General features: G+C 50.8%; 1 protein-coding gene across 1 annotated transcript; it reads right to left on the reverse strand.

Annotated features, from left to right (window-relative positions):
• Window positions 1-1,182: 1,182 nt before the first annotated feature.
• LOC135289054 (uncharacterized) lies at window positions 1,183-19,861 on the reverse strand. Its single transcript, XM_064402426.1, has 13 exons — window positions 19,850-19,861; window positions 18,921-18,953; window positions 17,963-17,995; window positions 17,005-17,037; window positions 15,568-15,600; window positions 13,175-13,207; window positions 11,738-11,770; window positions 9,822-9,854; window positions 8,864-8,896; window positions 7,427-7,459; window positions 5,034-5,066; window positions 3,597-3,629; window positions 1,183-1,236 (listed from the first exon to the last, which is right to left on the reverse strand). The coding sequence occupies exons 1-13, from the start codon at window positions 19,859-19,861 to the stop codon at window positions 1,183-1,185; spliced, it is 429 nt and encodes a 142-aa protein (XP_064258496.1).
• Between the last annotated feature and the right edge of the window lie 848 nt (window positions 19,862-20,709).

Raw genomic sequence — 20,709 nt, forward strand, 5'->3', positions numbered from 1 at the left:
CTTGTGTTCTAAATTCCAGAGTTCTCGGCATCTCAAAAACTAAAGGGAAGAGAAAAGTTATCTATGGTGGGCTGGGGCAGAGCTAGAAGCAAGCACAGCAAAGTTGTCCAAGAATACCTTGCATTCGAATGCTAATGCGAATTTAAGGGGCAGGCGAGTGGTAAGCCATGAACTTCTTGCAGTGAGAAAGCTGCAGACACAGTCAGGGTGTTGTGCGGCTTCACTCTTCGCATCCTAGAAGGTACCGCGCTCTCCGTCTCTCGGATGCGATCAAGCGGCTATTCGCGCAGAGAGCGCTGTGCCAGTCACTGTGCGCTCCGGAGCTCTCTTTCTGCCGAAAGACGCCTGGCAGCGGCACTTAACTTCGGACAGCTCCGTATCTCCGTATTCTTCATTTCTTGCCTTCTGCATCTCAGCAAAATGCTTTTCCACTCTGTCTAGCAAGGAGAAACTCTGCCAGCACTGTATACGTCCCCGGACTTTTGTTCTAAATTCCCGAGTTCTTGGCATCTCAAAAACTAAAGGGAAGAGCAAGGTTATCTATGGTGCGCAGGGGCAGAACTAGACGCAAGCACAGCAAAGTTGTCCAAGAATACCTTCCATTCGAATGCTAATGCCAATTTAAGGGGAAGGCGAGTGTTAAGCCATGAACTTCTAGCAGTTAGAAAGCTGCGGACACAGTCTGGGTGTTGTGCGGCTTCACCCTTCGCATCCTAGAAGGTACCGCGCTCTCCGTCTCTCGGATGCGATCAAGCAGCTATTCGCGCAGAGAGCACTGTGCCAGTCACTGTGCGCTCCGGAGCTCTCTTTCTGCCGAAAGACGCCTGGCAGCGGCACTTAATTTCGGACAGCTCCGTATCTCCGTATTCTGCATTTCTTGTCTTCTGCATCTCAGCAAAATGCTTTTCCACTCTGTCTAGCAAGGAGAAACTGTGCCAGCATAGTATACGTCCCCGGACTTGTGTTCTAAATTCCCGAGTTCTCGGCATCTCAGAAACTAAAGGGAAGAGCAAGGTTATCTATGGTGGGCTGGGGCAGAACTAGAAGCAAGCACAGCAAAGTTGTCCAAGAATACCTTCCATTCGAATGCTAATGCGAATTTAAGGGGCAGGTGAGTGGTAAGCCATGAACTTCTAGCAGTTAGAAAGCTGGGGATACAGTACGGGTGTTGTACGGCTTCACTCATCGCATCCTAGAAGGTACCGCGCTCTCCGTCTCTCGGATGCGATCAAGCGGCTATTCGCGCAGAGAGCACTGTGCCGGTCACTGTGCGCTTAGGAGCTCTCTTTCTGCCGAAACACGCCTGGCAGCGGCACTTAATTTCAGACAGCGCCGTATCTCCGTATTCTGCATTTCTTGTCTTCTGCATCTCACCAAAATGCTTTTCCACTCTGTCTAGCAAGGAGAAACTCTGCCAGCACAGTATACGTCCCCGGACTTGTGTTCTAAATTCCCGAGTTCTCGGCATCTCAAAAACTAAAGGGAAGAGAAAGGTTATCTATGGTGCGCTGGGGCAGAACTAGAAGCAAGCACAGCAAAGTTGTCCAAGAATACCTTCCATTCGAATGCTAATGCCAATTTAAGGGGAAGGCGAGTGGTAAGCCATGAACTTCTAACAGTTAGAAAGCTGCGGACACAGTCCGGGTGTTGTGCGGCTTCACTCTTCGCATCCTAGAAGGTACCGCGCTCTCCGTCTCTCGGATGCGATCAAGCGGCTATTCGCGCAGAGAGCACCGTGCCAGTCACTGTGCGCTCCGGAGCTCTCTTTCTGCCCAAAGACGCCTGGCAGCGGCACTTAATTTCGGACAGCTCCGTATCTCCGTATTCTGCATTTCTTGTCTTCTGCATCTCAGCAAAATGCTTTTCCACTCTGTCTAGCAAGGAGAAACTGTGCCAGCATAGTATACGTCCCCGGACTTGTGTTCTAAATTCCCGAGTTCTCGGCATCTCAGAAACTAAAGGGAAGAGCAAGGTTATCTATGGTGGGCTGGGGCAGAACTAGAAGCAAGCACAGCAAAGTTGTCCAAGAATACCTTCCATTCGAATGCTAATGCGAATTTAAGGGGCAGGTGAGTGGTAAGACATGAACTTCAAGCAGTTAGAAAGCTGTGGACGCAGTCCGGGTGTTGTGCGGCTTCACTCTTTGCATCCTAGAAGGTACCGCGCTCTCCGTCTCTCGGATGCGATCAAGCGGCTATTCGCGCAGAGAGCGCTGTGCCGGTCACTGTGCGCTCCGGAGCTCTCTTTCTGCCGAAAGACGCCTGGCAGCGGCACTTAATTTCGGACAGCGCCGTATCTCCGTATTCTTCATTTCTTGTCTTCTGCATCTCAGCAAAATGCTTTTCCACTCTGTCTAGCAAGGAGAGACTCCGCCAGCACTGTATACGTCCCCGGACTTGTGTTCTAAATTCCCGAATTCTCGGCATCTCAAAAACTCAAGGGAAGAGAAAAGTTATCTATGGTGCGCAGGGGCTGAACTAGAAGCTAGCACAGCAAAGTTGTCCAAGAATACCTTCCATTCGAATGCTAATGCCAATTTCAGGGGCAGGCGAGTGTTAAGCCATGAACTTCTAGCAGTTAGAAAGCTGCGGACACAGTCCGGGTTGTGCGGCTTCACTCTTCGCATCCTAGAAGGTACCGCGCTCTCCGTCTCTCGGATGCGATCAAGCGGCTATTCGCGCAGAGAGCGCTGTGCCGGTCACTGTGCGCTCCGGAGCTCTCTTTCTGCTGGAAGACGCCTGGCAGCGGCACTTAATTTCGGACAGCGCCGTATCTCCGTATTCTGCATTTCTTGTCTTCTGCATCTCAGCAAAATGCTTTTCCACTCTGTCTAGCAAGGAGAAACTGTGCCAGCATAGTATACGTCCCCGGACTTGTGTTCTAAATTCCCGAGTTCTCGGCATCTCAAAAACTAAAGGGAAGAGAAAAGTTATCTATGGTGCGCAGGGGCAGAACTAGACGCAAGCACAGCAAAGTTGTCCAAGAATACCTTCCATTCGAATGCTAATGCCAATTTAAGGGGAAGGCGAGTGTTAAGCCATGAACTTCTAGCAGTTAGAAAGCTGCGGACACAGTCTGGGTGTTGTGCGGCTTCACTCTTCGCATCCTAGAAGGTACCGCGCTCTCCGTCTCTCGGATGCGATCAAGCGGCTATTCGCGCAGAGAGCACTGTGCCAGTCACTGTGCGCTCCGGAGCTCTCTTTCTGCCGAAAGACGCCTGGCAGCGGCACTTAATTTCGGACAGCTCCGTATCTCCGTATTCTGCATTTCTTGTCTTCTGCATCTCAGCAAAATGCTTTTCCACTCTGTCTAGCAAGGAGAAACTGTGCCAGCATAGTATACGTCCCCGGACTTGTGTTCTAAATTCCCGAGTTCTCGGCATCTCAGAAACTAAAGGGAAGAGCAAGGTTATCTATGGTGGCCTGGGGCAGAACTAGAAGCAAGCACAGCAAAGTTGTCCAAGAATACCTTCCATTCGAATGCTAATGCGAATTTAAGGGGCAGGTGAGTGGTAAGCCATGAACTTCTAGCAGTTACAAAGCTGGGGATACAGTACGGGTGTTGTACGGCTTCACTCATCGCATCCTAGAAGGTACCGCGCTCTCCGTCTCTCGGATGCGATCAAGCGGCTATTCGCGCAGAGAGCACTGTGCCGGTCACTGTGCGCTCCGGAGCTCTCTTTCTGCCGGAAGACGCCTGGCAGCGGCACTTAATTTCGGACAGCGCCGTATCTCCGTATTCTGCATTTCTTGTCTTCTGCATCTCAGCAAAATGCTTTTCCACTCTGTCTAGCAAGGAGAAACTGTGCCAGCATAGTATACGTCCCCGGACTTGTGTTCTAAATTCCAGAGTTCTCGGCATCTCAAAAACTAAAGGGAAGAGAAAAGTTATCTATGGTGGGCTGGGGCAGAGCTAGAAGCAAGCACAGCAAAGTTGTCCAAGAATACCTTGCATTCGAATGCTAATGCGAATTTAAGGGGCAGGCGAGTGGTAAGCCATGAACTTCTTGCAGTGAGAAAGCTGCAGACACAGTCAGGGTGTTGTGCGGCTTCACTCTTCGCATCCTAGAAGGTACCGCGCTCTCCGTCTCTCGGATGCGATCAAGCGGCTATTCGCGCAGAGAGCGCTGTGCCAGTCACTGTGCGCTCCGGAGCTCTCTTTCTGCCGAAAGACGCCTGGCAGCGGCACTTAACTTCGGACAGCTCCGTATCTCCGTATTCTTCATTTCTTGCCTTCTGCATCTCAGCAAAATGCTTTTCCACTCTGTCTAGCAAGGAGAAACTCTGCCAGCACTGTATACGTCCCCGGACTTTTGTTCTAAATTCCCGAGTTCTTGGCATCTCAAAAACTAAAGGGAAGAGCAAGGTTATCTATGGTGCGCAGGGGCAGAACTAGACGCAAGCACAGCAAAGTTGTCCAAGAATACCTTCCATTCGAATGCTAATGCCAATTTAAGGGGAAGGCGAGTGTTAAGCCATGAACTTCTAGCAGTTAGAAAGCTGCGGACACAGTCTGGGTGTTGTGCGGCTTCACCCTTCGCATCCTAGAAGGTACCGCGCTCTCCGTCTCTCGGATGCGATCAAGCAGCTATTCGCGCAGAGAGCACTGTGCCAGTCACTGTGCGCTCCGGAGGTCTCTTTCTGCCGAAAGACGCCTGGCAGCGGCACTTAATTTCGGACAGCTCCGTATCTCCGTATTCTGCATTTCTTGTCTTCTGCATCTCAGCAAAATGCTTTTCCACTCTGTCTAGCAAGGAGAAACTGTGCCAGCATAGTATACGTCCCCGGACTTGTGTTCTAAATTCCCGAGTTCTCGGCATCTCTGAAACTAAAGGGAAGAGCAAGGTTATCTATGGTGGGCTGGGGCAGAACTAGAAGCAAGCACAGCAAAGTTGTCCAAGAATACCTTCCATTCGAATGCTAATGCGAATTTAAGGGGCAGGTGAGTGGTAAGCCATGAACTTCTAGCAGTTAGAAAGCTGGGGATACAGTACGGGTGTTGTACGGCTTCACTCATCGCATCCTAGAAGGTACCGCGCTCTCCGTCTCTCGGATGCGATCAAGCGGCTATTCGCGCAGAGAGCACTGTGCCGGTCACTGTGCGCTTAGGAGCTCTCTTTCTGCCGAAACACGCCTGGCAGCGGCACTTAATTTCAGACAGCGCCGTATCTCCGTATTCTGCATTTCTTGTCTTCTGCATCTCACCAAAATGCTTTTCCACTCTGTCTAGCAAGGAGAAACTCTGCCAGCACAGTATACGTCCCCGGACTTGTGTTCTAAATTCCCGAGTTCTCGGCATCTCAAAAACTAAAGGGAAGAGAAAGGTTATCTATGGTGCGCTGGGGCAGAACTAGAAGCAAGCACAGCAAAGTTGTCCAAGAATACCTTCCATTCGAATGCTAATGCCAATTTAAGGGGAAGGCGAGTGGTAAGCCATGAACTTCTAGCAGTTAGAAAGCTGCGGACACAGTCCGGGTGTTGTGCGGCTTCACTCTTCGCATCCTAGAAGGTACCGCGCTCTCCGTCTCTCGGATGCGATCAAGCGGCTATTCGCGCAGAGAGCACCGTGCCAGTCACTGTGCGCTCCGGAGCTCTCTTTCTGCCCAAAGACGCCTGGCAGCGGCACTTAATTTCGGACAGCTCCGTATCTCCGTATTCTGCATTTCTTGTCTTCTGCATCTCAGCAAAATGCTTTTCCACTCTGTCTAGCAAGGAGAAACTCTGCCAGCATAGTATACGTCCCCGGACTTGTGTTCTAAATTCCCGAGTTCTCGGCATCTCAGAAACTAAAGGGAAGAGCAAGGTTATCTATGGTGGGCTGGGGCAGAACTAGAAGCAAGCACAGCAAAGTTGTCCAAGAATACCTTCCATTCGAATGCTAATGCGAATTTAAGGGGCAGGTGAGTGGTAAGACATGAACTTCAAGCAGTTAGAAAGCTGTGGACGCAGTCCGGGTGTTGTGCGGCTTCACTCTTTGCATCCTAGAAGGTACCGCGCTCTCCGTCTCTCGGATGCGATCAAGCGGCTATTCGCGCAGAGAGCGCTGTGCCGGTCACTGTGCGCTCCGGAGCTCTCTTTCTGCCGAAAGACGCCTGGCAGCGGCACTTAATTTCGGACAGCGCCGTATCTCCGTATTCTTCATTTCTTGTCTTCTGCATCTCAGCAAAATGCTTTTCCACTCTGTCTAGCAAGGAGAGACTCCGCCAGCACTGTATACGTCCCCGGACTTGTGTTCTAAATTCCCGAATTCTCGGCATCTCAAAAACTCAAGGGAAGAGAAAAGTTATCTATGGTGCGCAGGGGCTGAACTAGAAGCTAGCACAGCAAAGTTGTCCAAGAATACCTTCCATTCGAATGCTAATGCCAATTTCAGGGGCAGGCGAGTGTTAAGCCATGAACTTCTAGCAGTTAGAAAGCTGCGGACACAGTCCGGGTTGTGCGGCTTCACTCTTCGCATCCTAGAAGGTACCGCGCTCTCCGTCTCTCGGATGCGATCAAGCGGCTATTCGCGCAGAGAGCGCTGTGCCGGTCACTGTGCGCTCCGGAGCTCTCTTTCTGCCGGAAGACGCCTGGCAGCGGCACTTAATTTCGGACAGCGCCGTATCTCCGTATTCTGCATTTCTTGTCTTCTGCATCTCAGCAAAATGCTTTTCCACTCTGTCTAGCAAGGAGAAACTGTGCCAGCATAGTATACGTCCCCGGACTTGTGTTCTAAATTCCCGAGTTCTCGGCATCTCAAAAACTAAAGGGAAGAGAAAAGTTATCTATGGTGCGCAGGGGCAGAACTAGACGCAAGCACAGCAAAGTTGTCCAAGAATACCTTCCATTCGAATGCTAATGCCAATTTAAGGGGAAGGCGAGTGTTAAGCCATGAACTTCTAGCAGTTAGAAAGCTGCGGACACAGTCTGGGTGTTGTGCGGCTTCACTCTTCGCATCCTAGAAGGTACCGCGCTCTCCGTCTCTCGGATGCGATCAAGCGGCTATTCGCGCAGAGAGCACTGTGCCAGTCACTGTGCGCTCCGGAGCTCTCTTTCTGCCGAAAGACGCCTGGCAGCGGCACTTAATTTCGGACAGCTCCGTATCTCCGTATTCTGCATTTCTTGTCTTCTGCATCTCAGCAAAATGCTTTTCCACTCTGTCTAGCAAGGAGAAACTGTGCCAGCATAGTATACGTCCCCGGACTTGTGTTCTAAATTCCCGAGTTCTCGGCATCTCAGAAACTAAAGGGAAGAGCAAGGTTATCTATGGTGGCCTGGGGCAGAACTAGAAGCAAGCACAGCAAAGTTGTCCAAGAATACCTTCCATTCGAATGCTAATGCGAATTTAAGGGGCAGGTGAGTGGTAAGCCATGAACTTCTAGCAGTTACAAAGCTGGGGATACAGTACGGGTGTTGTACGGCTTCACTCATCGCATCCTAGAAGGTACCGCGCTCTCCGTCTCTCGGATGCGATCAAGCGGCTATTCGCGCAGAGAGCACTGTGCCGGTCACTGTGCGCTCCGGAGCTCTCTTTCTGCCGGAAGACGCCTGGCAGCGGCACTTAATTTCGGACAGCGCCGTATCTCCGTATTCTGCATTTCTTGTCTTCTGCATCTCAGCAAAATGCTTTTCCACTCTGTCTAGCAAGGAGAAACTGTGCCAGCATAGTATACGTCCCCGGACTTGTGTTCTAAATTCCCGAGTTCTCGGCATCTCAAAAACTAAAGGGAAGAGAAAAGTTATCTATGGTGCGCAGGGGCAGAACTAGACGCAAGCACAGCAAAGTTGTCCAAGAATACCTTCCATTCGAATGCTAATGCCAATTTAAGGGGAAGGCGAGTGTTAAGCCATGAACTTCTAGCAGTTAGAAAGCTGCGGACACAGTCCGGGTGTTGTGCGGCTTCACTCTTCGCATCCTAGAAGGTACCGCGCTCTCCATCTCTCGGATGCGATCAAGCGGCTATTCGCGCAGAGAGCACTGTGCCAGTCACTGTGCGCTCCGGAGCTCTCTTTCTGCCGTAAGACGCCTGGCAGCGGCACTTAATTTCGGACAGCGCCGTATCTCCGTATTCTGCATTTCTTGTCTTCTGCATCTCAGCAAAATGCTTTTCCACTCTGTCTAGCAAGGAGAAACTGTGCCAGCATAGTATACGTCCCCGGACTTGTGTTCTAAATTCCCGAGTTCTCGGCATCTCAAAAACTAAAGGGAAGAGAAAAGTTATCTATGGTGCGCAGGGGCAGAACTAGACGCAAGCACAGCAAAGTTGTCCAAGAATACCTTCCATTCGAATGCTAATGCCAATTTAAGGGGAAGGCGAGTGTTAAGCCATGAACTTCTAGCAGTTAGAAAGCTGCGGACACAGTCTGGGTGTTGTGCGGCTTCACTCTTCGCATCCTAGAAGGTACCGCGCTCTCCGTCTCTCGGATGCGATCAAGCGGCTATTCGCGCAGAGAGCACTGTGCCAGTCACTGTGCGCTCCGGAGCTCTCTTTCTGCCGAAAGACGCCTGGCAGCGGCACTTAATTTCGGACAGCTCCGTATCTCCGTATTCTGCATTTCTTGTCTTCTGCATCTCAGCAAAATGCTTTTCCACTCTGTCTAGCAAGGAGAAACTGTGCCAGCATAGTATACGTCCCCGGACTTGTGTTCTAAATTCCCGAGTTCTCGGCATCTCAGAAACTAAAGGGAAGAGCAAGGTTATCTATGGTGGCCTGGGGCAGAACTAGAAGCAAGCACAGCAAAGTTGTCCAAGAATACCTTCCATTCGAATGCTAATGCGAATTTAAGGGGCAGGTGAGTGGTAAGCCATGAACTTCTAGCAGTTACAAAGCTGGGGATACAGTACGGGTGTTGTACGGCTTCACTCATCGCATCCTAGAAGGTACCGCGCTCTCCGTCTCTCGGATGCGATCAAGCGGCTATTCGCGCAGAGAGCACTGTGCCGGTCACTGTGCGCTCCGGAGCTCTCTTTCTGCCGGAAGACGCCTGGCAGCGGCACTTAATTTCGGACAGCGCCGTATCTCCGTATTCTGCATTTCTTGTCTTCTGCATCTCAGCAAAATGCTTTTCCACTCTGTCTCGCAAGGAGAAACTGTGCCAGCATAGTATACGTCCCCGGACTTGTGTTCTAAATTCCCGAGTTCTCGGCATCTCAAAAACTAAAGGGAAGAGAAAAGTTATCTATGGTGCGCAGGGGCAGAACTAGACGCAAGCACAGCAAAGTTGTCCAAGAATACCTTCCATTCGAATGCTAATGCCAATTTAAGGGGAAGGCGAGTGTTAAGCCATGAACTTCTAGCAGTTAGAAAGCTGCGGACACAGTCTGGGTGTTGTGCGGCTTCACTCTTCGCATCCTAGAAGGTACCGCGCTCTCCGTCTCTCGGATGCGATCAAGCGGCTATTCGCGCAGAGAGCACTGTGCCAGTCATTGTGCGCTCCGGAGCTCTCTTTCTGCCGAAAGACGCCTGGCAGCGGCACTTAATTTCGGACAGCTCCGTATCTCCGTATTCTGCATTTCTTGTCTTCTGCATCTCAGCAAAATGCTTTTCCACTCTGTCTAGCAAGGAGAAACTGTGCCAGCATAGTATACGTCCCCGGACTTGTGTTCTAAATTCCCGAGTTCTCGGCATCTCAGAAACTAAAGGGAAGAGCAAGGTTATCTATGGTGGCCTGGGGCAGAACTAGAAGCAAGCACAGCAAAGTTGTCCAAGAATACCTTCCATTCGAATGCTAATGCGAATTTAAGGGGCAGGTGAGATGTAAGCCATGAACTTCTAGCAGTTACAAAGCTGGGGATACAGTACGGGTGTTGTACGGCTTCACTCATCGCATCCTAGAAGGTACCGCGCTCTCCGTCTCTCGGATGCGATCAAGCGGCTATTCGCGCAGAGAGCACTGTGCCGGTCACTGTGCGCTCCGGAGCTCTCTTTCTGCCGAAACACGCCTGGCAGCGGCACTTAATTTCAGACAGCGCCGTATCTCCGTATTCTGCATTTCTTGTCTTCTGCATCTCACCAAAATGCTTTTCCACTCTGTCTAGCAAGGAGAAACTGTGCCAGCACAGTATACGTCCCCGGACTTGTGTTCTAAATTCCCGAGTTCTCGGCATCTCAAAAACTAAAGGGAAGAGAAAGGTTATCTATGGTGCGCTGGGGCAGAACTAGACGCAAGCACAGCAAAGTTGTCCAAGAATACCTTCCATTCGAATGCTAATGCCAATTTAAGGGGAAGGCGAGTGGTAAGCCATGAACTTCTAGCAGTTAGAAAGCTGCGGACACAGTCCGGGTGTTGTGCGGCTTCACTCTTCGCATCCTAGAAGGTACCGCGCTCTCCGTCTCTCGGATGCGATCAAGCGGCTATTCGCGCAGAGAGCACCGTGCCAGTCACTGTGCGCTCCGGAGCTCTCTTTCTGCCGAAAGACGCCTGGCAGCGGCACTTAATTTCGGACAGCTCCGTATCTCCGTATTCTGCATTTCTTGTCTTCTGCATCTCAGCAAAATGCTTTTCCACTCTGTCTAGCAAGGAGAAACTGTGCCAGCATAGTATACGTCCCCGGACTTGTGTTCTAAATTCCCGAGTTCTCGGCATCTCAGAAACTAAAGGGAAGAGCAAGGTTATCTATGGTGGGCTGGGGCAGAACTAGAAGCAAGCACAGCAAAGTTGTCCAAGAATACCTTGCATTCGAATGCTAATGCGAATTTAAGGGGCAGTTGAGTGGTAAGACATGAACTTCAAGCAGTTAGAAAGCTGTGGACGCAGTCCGGGTGTTGTGCGGCTTCACTCTTTGCATCCTAGAAGGTACCGCGCTCTCCGCCTCTCGGATGCGATCAAGTGGCTATTCGCGCATAGAGCACTGTGCCGGTCACTGTGCGCTCCGGAGCTCTCTTTCTGCCGAAAGACGCCTGGCAGCGGCACTTAATTTCGGACAGCTCCGAATCTCCGTATTCCGCATTTCTTGTCTTCTGCATCTCAGCAAAATGCTTTTCCACTCTGTCTAGCAAGGAGAAACTCTGCCAGCACAGTATACGCCCCCGGACTTGTGTTCTAAATTCCCGAGTTCTCGGCATCTCAGAAACTAAAGGGAAGAGAAAGGTTATCTATGGTGGGCTGGGGCAGAACTAGAAGCAAGCACAGCAAAGTTGTCCAAGAATACCTTCCATTCGAATGCTAATGCGAATTTAAGGGGCAGGTGAGTGGTAAGCCATGAACTTCAAGCAGTTAGAAAGCTGTGGACACAGTCCGGGTGTTGTGCGGCTTCACTCTTCGCATCCTAGAAGGTACCGCGCTCTCCATCTCTCAGATGCGATCAAGCGTCTATTCATGCAGAGTGCACTGTGCCAGTCACTGTGCGCTCCGGAGCTCTCTTTCTGCCGAAAGACGCCTGGCAGCGGCACTTAATTTCGGACAGCTCCGTATCTCCGTATTCTGCATTTCTTGTCTTCTGCATCTCAGCAAAATGCTTTTCCACTCTGTCTAGCAAGGAGAAACTGTGCCAGCATAGTATACGTCCCAGGACTTGTGTTCTAAATTTCCGAGTTCTCGGCATCTCAGAAACTAAAGGGAAGAGCAAGGTTATCTATGGTGGGCTGGGGCAGAACTAGAAGCAAGCACAGCAAAGTTGTCCAAGAATACCTTCCATTCGAATGCTAATGCGAATTTAAGGGGCAGGTGAGTGGTAAGCCATGAACTTCTAGCAGTTACAAAGCTGGGGATACAGTACGGGTGTTGTACGGCTTCACTCATCGCATCCTAGAAGGTACCGCGCTCTCCGTCTCTCGGATGCGATCAAGCGGCTATTCGCGCAGAGAGCACTGTGCCGGTCACTGTGCGCTCCGGAGCTCTCTTTCTGCCGGAAGACGCCTGGCAGCGGCACTTAATTTCGGACAGCGCCGTATCTCCGTATTCTGCATTTCTTGTCTTCTGCATCTCAGCAAAATGCTTTTCCACTCTGTCTAGCAAGGAGAAACTGTGCCAGCATAGTATACGTCCCCGGACTTGTGTTCTAAATTCCAGAGTTCTCGGCATCTCAAAAACTAAAGGGAAGAGAAAAGTTATCTATGGTGGGCTGGGGCAGAGCTAGAAGCAAGCACAGCAAAGTTGTCCAAGAATACCTTGCATTCGAATGCTAATGCGAATTTAAGGGGCAGGCGAGTGGTAAGCCATGAACTTCTTGCAGTGAGAAAGCTGCAGACACAGTCAGGGTGTTGTGCGGCTTCACTCTTCGCATCCTAGAAGGTACCGCGCTCTCCGTCTCTCGGATGCGATCAAGCGGCTATTCGCGCAGAGAGCGCTGTGCCAGTCACTGTGCGCTCCGGAGCTCTCTTTCTGCCGAAAGACGCCTGGCAGCGGCACTTAACTTCGGACAGCTCCGTATCTCCGTATTCTTCATTTCTTGCCTTCTGCATCTCAGCAAAATGCTTTTCCACTCTGTCTAGCAAGGAGAAACTCTGCCAGCACTGTATACGTCCCCGGACTTTTGTTCTAAATTCCCGAGTTCTTGGCATCTCAAAAACTAAAGGGAAGAGCAAGGTTATCTATGGTGCGCAGGGGCAGAACTAGACGCAAGCACAGCAAAGTTGTCCAAGAATACCTTCCATTCGAATGCTAATGCCAATTTAAGGGGAAGGCGAGTGTTAAGCCATGAACTTCTAGCAGTTAGAAAGCTGCGGACACAGTCTGGGTGTTGTGCGGCTTCACCCTTCGCATCCTAGAAGGTACCGCGCTCTCCGTCTCTCGGATGCGATCAAGCAGCTATTCGCGCAGAGAGCACTGTGCCAGTCACTGTGCGCTCCGGAGCTCTCTTTCTGCCGAAAGACGCCTGGCAGCGGCACTTAATTTCGGACAGCTCCGTATCTCCGTATTCTGCATTTCTTGTCTTCTGCATCTCAGCAAAATGCTTTTCCACTCTGTCTAGCAAGGAGAAACTGTGCCAGCATAGTATACGTCCCCGGACTTGTGTTCTAAATTCCCGAGTTCTCGGCATCTCTGAAACTAAAGGGAAGAGCAAGGTTATCTATGGTGGGCTGGGGCAGAACTAGAAGCAAGCACAGCAAAGTTGTCCAAGAATACCTTCCATTCGAATGCTAATGCGAATTTAAGGGGCAGGTGAGTGGTAAGCCATGAACTTCTAGCAGTTAGAAAGCTGGGGATACAGTACGGGTGTTGTACGGCTTCACTCATCGCATCCTAGAAGGTACCGCGCTCTCCGTCTCTCGGATGCGATCAAGCGGCTATTCGCGCAGAGAGCACTGTGCCGGTCACTGTGCGCTTAGGAGCTCTCTTTCTGCCGAAACACGCCTGGCAGCGGCACTTAATTTCAGACAGCGCCGTATCTCCGTATTCTGCATTTCTTGTCTTCTGCATCTCACCAAAATGCTTTTCCACTCTGTCTAGCAAGGAGAAACTCTGCCAGCACAGTATACGTCCCCGGACTTGTGTTCTAAATTCCCGAGTTCTCGGCATCTCAAAAACTAAAGGGAAGAGAAAGGTTATCTATGGTGCGCTGGGGCAGAACTAGAAGCAAGCACAGCAAAGTTGTCCAAGAATACCTTCCATTCGAATGCTAATGCCAATTTAAGGGGAAGGCGAGTGGTAAGCCATGAACTTCTAGCAGTTAGAAAGCTGCGGACACAGTCCGGGTGTTGTGCGGCTTCACTCTTCGCATCCTAGAAGGTACCGCGCTCTCCGTCTCTCGGATGCGATCAAGCGGCTATTCGCGCAGAGAGCACCGTGCCAGTCACTGTGCGCTCCGGAGCTCTCTTTCTGCCCAAAGACGCCTGGCAGCGGCACTTAATTTCGGACAGCTCCGTATCTCCGTATTCTGCATTTCTTGTCTTCTGCATCTCAGCAAAATGCTTTTCCACTCTGTCTAGCAAGGAGAAACTCTGCCAGCATAGTATACGTCCCCGGACTTGTGTTCTAAATTCCCGAGTTCTCGGCATCTCAGAAACTAAAGGGAAGAGCAAGGTTATCTATGGTGGGCTGGGGCAGAACTAGAAGCAAGCACAGCAAAGTTGTCCAAGAATACCTTCCATTCGAATGCTAATGCGAATTTAAGGGGCAGGTGAGTGGTAAGACATGAACTTCAAGCAGTTAGAAAGCTGTGGACGCAGTCCGGGTGTTGTGCGGCTTCACTCTTTGCATCCTAGAAGGTACCGCGCTCTCCGTCTCTCGGATGCGATCAAGCGGCTATTCGCGCAGAGAGCGCTGTGCCGGTCACTGTGCGCTCCGGAGCTCTCTTTCTGCCGAAAGACGCCTGGCAGCGGCACTTAATTTCGGACAGCGCCGTATCTCCGTATTCTTCATTTCTTGTCTTCTGCATCTCAGCAAAATGCTTTTCCACTCTGTCTAGCAAGGAGAGACTCCGCCAGCACTGTATACGTCCCCGGACTTGTGTTCTAAATTCCCGAATTCTCGGCATCTCAAAAACTCAAGGGAAGAGAAAAGTTATCTATGGTGCGCAGGGGCTGAACTAGAAGCTAGCACAGCAAAGTTGTCCAAGAATACCTTCCATTCGAATGCTAATGCCAATTTCAGGGGCAGGCGAGTGTTAAGCCATGAACTTCTAGCAGTTAGAAAGCTGCGGACACAGTCCGGGTTGTGCGGCTTCACTCTTCGCATCCTAGAAGGTACCGCGCTCTCCGTCTCTCGGATGCGATCAAGCGGCTATTCGCGCAGAGAGCGCTGTGCCGGTCACTGTGCGCTCCGGAGCTCTCTTTCTGCCGGAAGACGCCTGGCAGCGGCACTTAATTTCGGACAGCGCCGTATCTCCGTATTCTGCATTTCTTGTCTTCTGCATCTCAGCAAAATGCTTTTCCACTCTGTCTAGCAAGGAGAAACTGTGCCAGCATAGTATACGTCCCCGGACTTGTGTTCTAAATTCCCGAGTTCTCGGCATCTCAAAAACTAAAGGGAAGAGAAAAGTTATCTATGGTGCGCAGGGGCAGAACTAGACGCAAGCACAGCAAAGTTGTCCAAGAATACCTTCCATTCGAATGCTAATGCCAATTTAAGGGGAAGGCGAGTGTTAAGCCATGAACTTCTAGCAGTTAGAAAGCTGCGGACACAGTCTGGGTGTTGTGCGGCTTCACTCTTCGCATCCTAGAAGGTACCGCGCTCTCCGTCTCTCGGATGCGATCAAGCGGCTATTCGCGCAGAGAGCACTGTGCCAGTCACTGTGCGCTCCGGAGCTCTCTTTCTGCCGAAAGACGCCTGGCAGCGGCACTTAATTTCGGACAGCTCCGTATCTCCGTATTCTGCATTTCTTGTCTTCTGCATCTCAGCAAAATGCTTTTCCACTCTGTCTAGCAAGGAGAAACTGTGCCAGCATAGTATACGTCCCCGGACTTGTGTTCTAAATTCCCGAGTTCTCGGCATCTCAGAAACTAAAGGGAAGAGCAAGGTTATCTATGGTGGCCTGGGGCAGAACTAGAAGCAAGCACAGCAAAGTTGTCCAAGAATACCTTCCATTCGAATGCTAATGCGAATTTAAGGGGCAGGTGAGTGGTAAGCCATGAACTTCTAGCAGTTACAAAGCTGGGGATACAGTACGGGTGTTGTACGGCTTCACTCATCGCATCCTAGAAGGTACCGCGCTCTCCGTCTCTCGGATGCGATCAAGCGGCTATTCGCGCAGAGAGCACTGTGCCGGTCACTGTGCGCTCCGGAGCTCTCTTTCTGCCGGAAGACGCCTGGCAGCGGCACTTAATTTCGGACAGCGCCGTATCTCCGTATTCTGCATTTCTTGTCTTCTGCATCTCAGCAAAATGCTTTTCCACTCTGTCTAGCAAGGAGAAACTGTGCCAGCATAGTATACGTCCCCGGACTTGTGTTCTAAATTCCCGAGTTCTCGGCATCTCAAAAACTAAAGGGAAGAGAAAAGTTATCTATGGTGCGCAGGGGCAGAACTAGACGCAAGCACAGCAAAGTTGTCCAAGAATACCTTCCATTCGAATGCTAATGCCAATTTAAGGGGAAGGCGAGTGTTAAGCCATGAACTTCTAGCAGTTAGAAAGCTGCGGACACAGTCCGGGTGTTGTGCGGCTTCACTCTTCGCATCCTAGAAGGTACCGCGCTCTCCATCTCTCGGATGCGATCAAGCGGCTATTCGCGCAGAGAGCACTGTGCCAGTCACTGTGCGCTCCGGAGCTCTCTTTCTGCCGTAAGACGCCTGGCAGCGGCACTTAATTTCGGACAGCGCCGTATCTCCGTATTCTGCATTTCTTGTCTTCTGCATCTCAGCAAAATGCTTTTCCACTCTGTCTAGCAAGGAGAAACTGTGCCAGCATAGTATACGTCCCCGGACTTGTGTTCTAAATTCCCGAGTTCTCGGCATCTCAAAAACTAAAGGGAAGAGAAAAGTTATCTATGGTGCGCAGGGGCAGAACTAGACGCAAGCACAGCAAAGTTGTCCAAGAATACCTTCCATTCGAATGCTAATGCCAATTTAAGGGGAAGGCGAGTGTTAAGCCATGAACTTCTAGCAGTTAGAAAGCTGCGGACACAGTCTGGGTGTTGTGCGGCTTCACTCTTCGCATCCTAGAAGGTACCGCGCTCTCCGTCTCTCGGATGCGATCAAGCGGCTATTCGCGCAGAGAGCACTGTGCCAGTCACTGTGCGCTCCGGAGCTCTCTTTCTGCCGAAAGACGCCTGGCAGCGGCACTTAATTTCGGACAGCTCCGTATCTCCGTATTCTGCATTTCTTGTCTTCTGCATCTCAGCAAAATGCTTTTCCACTCTGTCTAGCAAGGAGAAACTGTGCCAGCATAGTATACGTCCCCGGACTTGTGTTCTAAATTCCCGAGTTCTCGGCATCTCAGAAACTAAAGGGAAGAGCAAGGTTATCTATGGTGGCCTGGGGCAGAACTAGAAGCAAGCACAGCAAAGTTGTCCAAGAATACCTTCCATTCGAATGCTAATGCGAATTTAAGGGGCAGGTGAGTGGTAAGCCATGAACTTCTAGCAGTTACAAAGCTGGGGATACAGTACGGGTGTTGTACGGCTTCACTCATCGCATCCTAGAAGGTACCGCGCTCTCCGTCTCTCGGATGCGATCAAGCGGCTATTCGCGCAGAGAGCACTGTGCCGGTCACTGTGCGCTCCGGAGCTCTCTTTCTGCCGGAAGACGCCTGGCAGCGGCACTTAATTTCGGACAGCGCCGTATCTCCGTATTCTGCATTTCTTGTCTTCTGCATCTCAGCAAAATGCTTTTCCACTCTGTCTCGCAAGGAGAAACTGTGCCAGCATAGTATACGTCCCCGGACTTGTGTTCTAAATTCCCGAGTTCTCGGCATCTCAAAAACTAAAGGGAAGAGAAAAGTTATCTATGGTGCGCAGGGGCAGAACTAGACGCAAGCACAGCAAAGTTGTCCAAGAATACCTTCCATTCGAATGCTAATGCCAATTTAAGGGGAAGGCGAGTGTTAAGCCATGAACTTCTAGCAGTTAGAAAGCTGCGGACACAGTCTGGGTGTTGTGCGGCTTCACTCTTCGCATCCTAGAAGGTACCGCGCTCTCCGTCTCTCGGATGCGATCAAGCGGCTATTCGCGCAGAGAGCACTGTGCCAGTCATTGTGCGCTCCGGAGCTCTCTTTCTGCCGAAAGACGCCTGGCAGCGGCACTTAATTTCGGACAGCTCCGTATCTCCGTATTCTGCATTTCTTGTCTTCTGCATCTCAGCAAAATGCTTTTCCACTCTGTCTAGCAAGGAGAAACTGTGCCAGCATAGTATACGTCCCCGGACTTGTGTTCTAAATTCCCGAGTTCTCGGCATCTCAGAAACTAAAGGGAAGAGCAAGGTTATCTATGGTGGCCTGGGGCAGAACTAGAAGCAAGCACAGCAAAGTTGTCCAAGAATACCTTCCATTCGAATGCTAATGCGAATTTAAGGGGCAGGTGAGATGTAAGCCATGAACTTCTAGCAGTTACAAAGCTGGGGATACAGTACGGGTGTTGTACGGCTTCACTCATCGCATCCTAGAAGGTACCGCGCTCTCCGTCTCTCGGATGCGATCAAGCGGCTATTCGCGCAGAGAGCACTGTGCCGGTCACTGTGCGCTCCGGAGCTCTCTTTCTGCCGAAACACGCCTGGCAGCGGCACTTAATTTCAGACAGCGCCGTATCTCCGTATTCTGCATTTCTTGTCTTCTGCATCTCACCAAAATGCTTTTCCACTCTGTCTAGCAAGGAGAAACTGTGCCAGCACAGTATACGTCCCCGGACTTGTGTTCTAAATTCCCGAGTTCTCGGCATCTCAAAAACTAAAGGGAAGAGAAAGGTTATCTATGGTGCGCTGGGGCAGAACTAGACGCAAGCACAGCAAAGTTGTCCAAGAATACCTTCCATTCGAATGCTAATGCCAATTTAAGGGGAAGGCGAGTGTTAAGCCATGAACTTCTAGCAGTTAGAAAGCTGCGGACACAGTCTGGGTGTTGTGCGGCTTCACTCTTCGCATCCTAGAAGGTACCGCGCTCTCCGTCTCTCGGATGCGATCAAGCGGCTATTCGCGCAGAGAGCACTGTGCCAGTCACTGTGCGCTCCGGAGCTCTCTTTCTGCCGAAAGACGCCTGGCAGCGGCACTTAATTTCGGACAGCTCCGTATCTCCGTATTCTGCATTTCTTGTCTTCTGCATCTCAGCAAAATGCTTTTCCACTCTGTCTAGCAAGGAGAAACTGTGCCAGCATAGTATACGTCCCCGGACTTGTGTTCTAAATTCCCGAGTTCTCGGCATCTCAGAAACTAAAGGGAAGAGCAAGGTTATCTATGGTGGCCTGGGGCAGAACTAGAAGCAAGCACAGCAAAGTTGTCCAAGAATACCTTCCATTCGAATGCTAATGCGAATTTAAGGGGCAGGTGAGTGGTAAGCCATGAACTTCTAGCAGTTACAAAGCTGGGGATACAGTACGGGTGTTGTACGGCTTCACTCATCGCATCCTAGAAGGTACCGCGCTCTCCGTCTCTCGGATGCGATCAAGCGGCTATTCGCGCAGAGAGCACTGTGCCGGTCACTGTGCGCTCCGGAGCTCTCTTTCTGCCGGAAGACGCCTGGCAGCGGCACTTAATTTCGGACAGCGCCGTATCTCCGTATTCTGCATTTCTTGTCTTCTGCATCTCAGCAAAATGCTTTTCCACTCTGTCTCGCAAGGAGAAACTGTGCCAGCATAGTATACGTCCCCGGACTTGTGTTCTAAATTCCCGAGTTCTCGGCATCTCAAAAACTAAAGGGAAGAGAAAAGTTATCTATGGTGCGCAGGGGCAGAACTAGACGCAAGCACAGCAAAGTTGTCCAAGAATACCTTCCATTCGAATGCTAATGCCAATTTAAGGGGAAGGCGAGTGTTAAGCCATGAACTTCTAGCAGTTAGAAAGCTGCGGACACAGTCTGGGTGTTGTGCGGCTTCACTCTTCGCATCCTAGAAGGTACCGCGCTCTCCGTCTCTCGGATGCGATCAAGCGGCTATTCGCGCAGAGAGCACTGTGCCAGTCATTGTGCGCTCCGGAGCTCTCTTTCTGCCGAAAGACGCCTGGCAGCGGCACTTAATTTCGGACAGCTCCGTATCTCCGTATTCTGCATTTCTTGTCTTCTGCATCTCAGCAAAATGCTTTTCCACTCTGTCTAGCAAGGAGAAACTGTGCCAGCATAGTATACGTCCCCGGACTTGTGTTCTAAATTCCCGAGTTCTCGGCATCTCAGAAACTAAAGGGAAGAGCAAGGTTATCTATGGTGGCCTGGGGCAGAACTAGAAGCAAGCACAGCAAAGTTGTCCAAGAATACCTTCCATTCGAATGCTAATGCGAATTTAAGGGGCAGGTGAGATGTAAGCCATGAACTTCTAGCAGTTACAAAGCTGGGGATACAGTACGGGTGTTGTACGGCTTCACTCATCGCATCCTAGAAGGTACCGCGCTCTCCGTCTCTCGGATGCGATCAAGCGGCTATTCGCGCAGAGAGCACTGTGCCGGTCACTGTGCGCTCCGGAGCTCTCTTTCTGCCGAAACACGCCTGGCAGCGGCACTTAATTTCAGACAGCGCCGTATCTCCGTATTCTGCATTTCTTGTCTTCTGCATCTCACCAAAATGCTTTTCCACTCTGTCTAGCAAGGAGAAACTGTGCCAGCACAGTATACGTCCCCGGACTTGTGTTCTAAATTCCCGAGTTCTCGGCATCTCAAAAACTAAAGGGAAGAGAAAGGTTATCTATGGTGCGCTGGGGCAGAACTAGACGCAAGCACAGCAAAGTTGTCCAAGAATACCTTCCATTCGAATGCTAATGCCAATTTAAGGGGAAGGCGAGTGGTAAGCCATGAACTTCTAGCAGTTAGAAAGCTGCGGACACAGTCCGGGTGTTGTGCGGCTTCACTCTTCGCATCCTAGAAGGTACCGCGCTCTCCGTCTCTCGGATGCGATCAAGCGGCTATTCGCGCAGAGAGCACCGTGCCAGTCACTGTGCGCTCCGGAGCTCTCTTTCTGCCGAAAGACGCCTGGCAGCGGCACTTAATTTCGGACAGCTCCGTATCTCCGTATTCTGCATTTCTTGTCTTCTGCATCTCAGCAAAATGCTTTTCCACTCTGTCTAGCAAGGAGAAACTGTGCCAGCATAGTATACGTCCCCGGACTTGTGTTCTAAATTCCCGAGTTCTCGGCATCTCAGAAACTAAAGGGAAGAGCAAGGTTATCTATGGTGGGCTGGGGCAGAACTAGAAGCAAGCACAGCAAAGTTGTCCAAGAATACC

This window comes from Passer domesticus, chromosome W (genome assembly GCF_036417665.1).
Source record: "Passer domesticus isolate bPasDom1 chromosome W, bPasDom1.hap1, whole genome shotgun sequence".
Lineage (NCBI taxonomy): Eukaryota > Metazoa > Chordata > Aves > Passeriformes > Passeridae > Passer > Passer domesticus.

What these genes read in the sequence shown, in the direction of transcription:
- LOC135289054 (XM_064402426.1), bottom strand. An exon ending in TCCGAGAGACGGAGAGCGCG is followed by an intron (nt 13,208 to 15,567) that starts GTACCTTCTAGG and finishes CTGCGCGAATAG; the next exon opens with CCGCTTGATCGCATCCGAGA. An exon ending in TCCGAGAGACGGAGAGCGCG is followed by an intron (nt 1,237 to 3,596) that starts GTACCTTCTAGG and finishes CTGCGCGAATAG; the next exon opens with CCGCTTGATCGCATCCGAGA.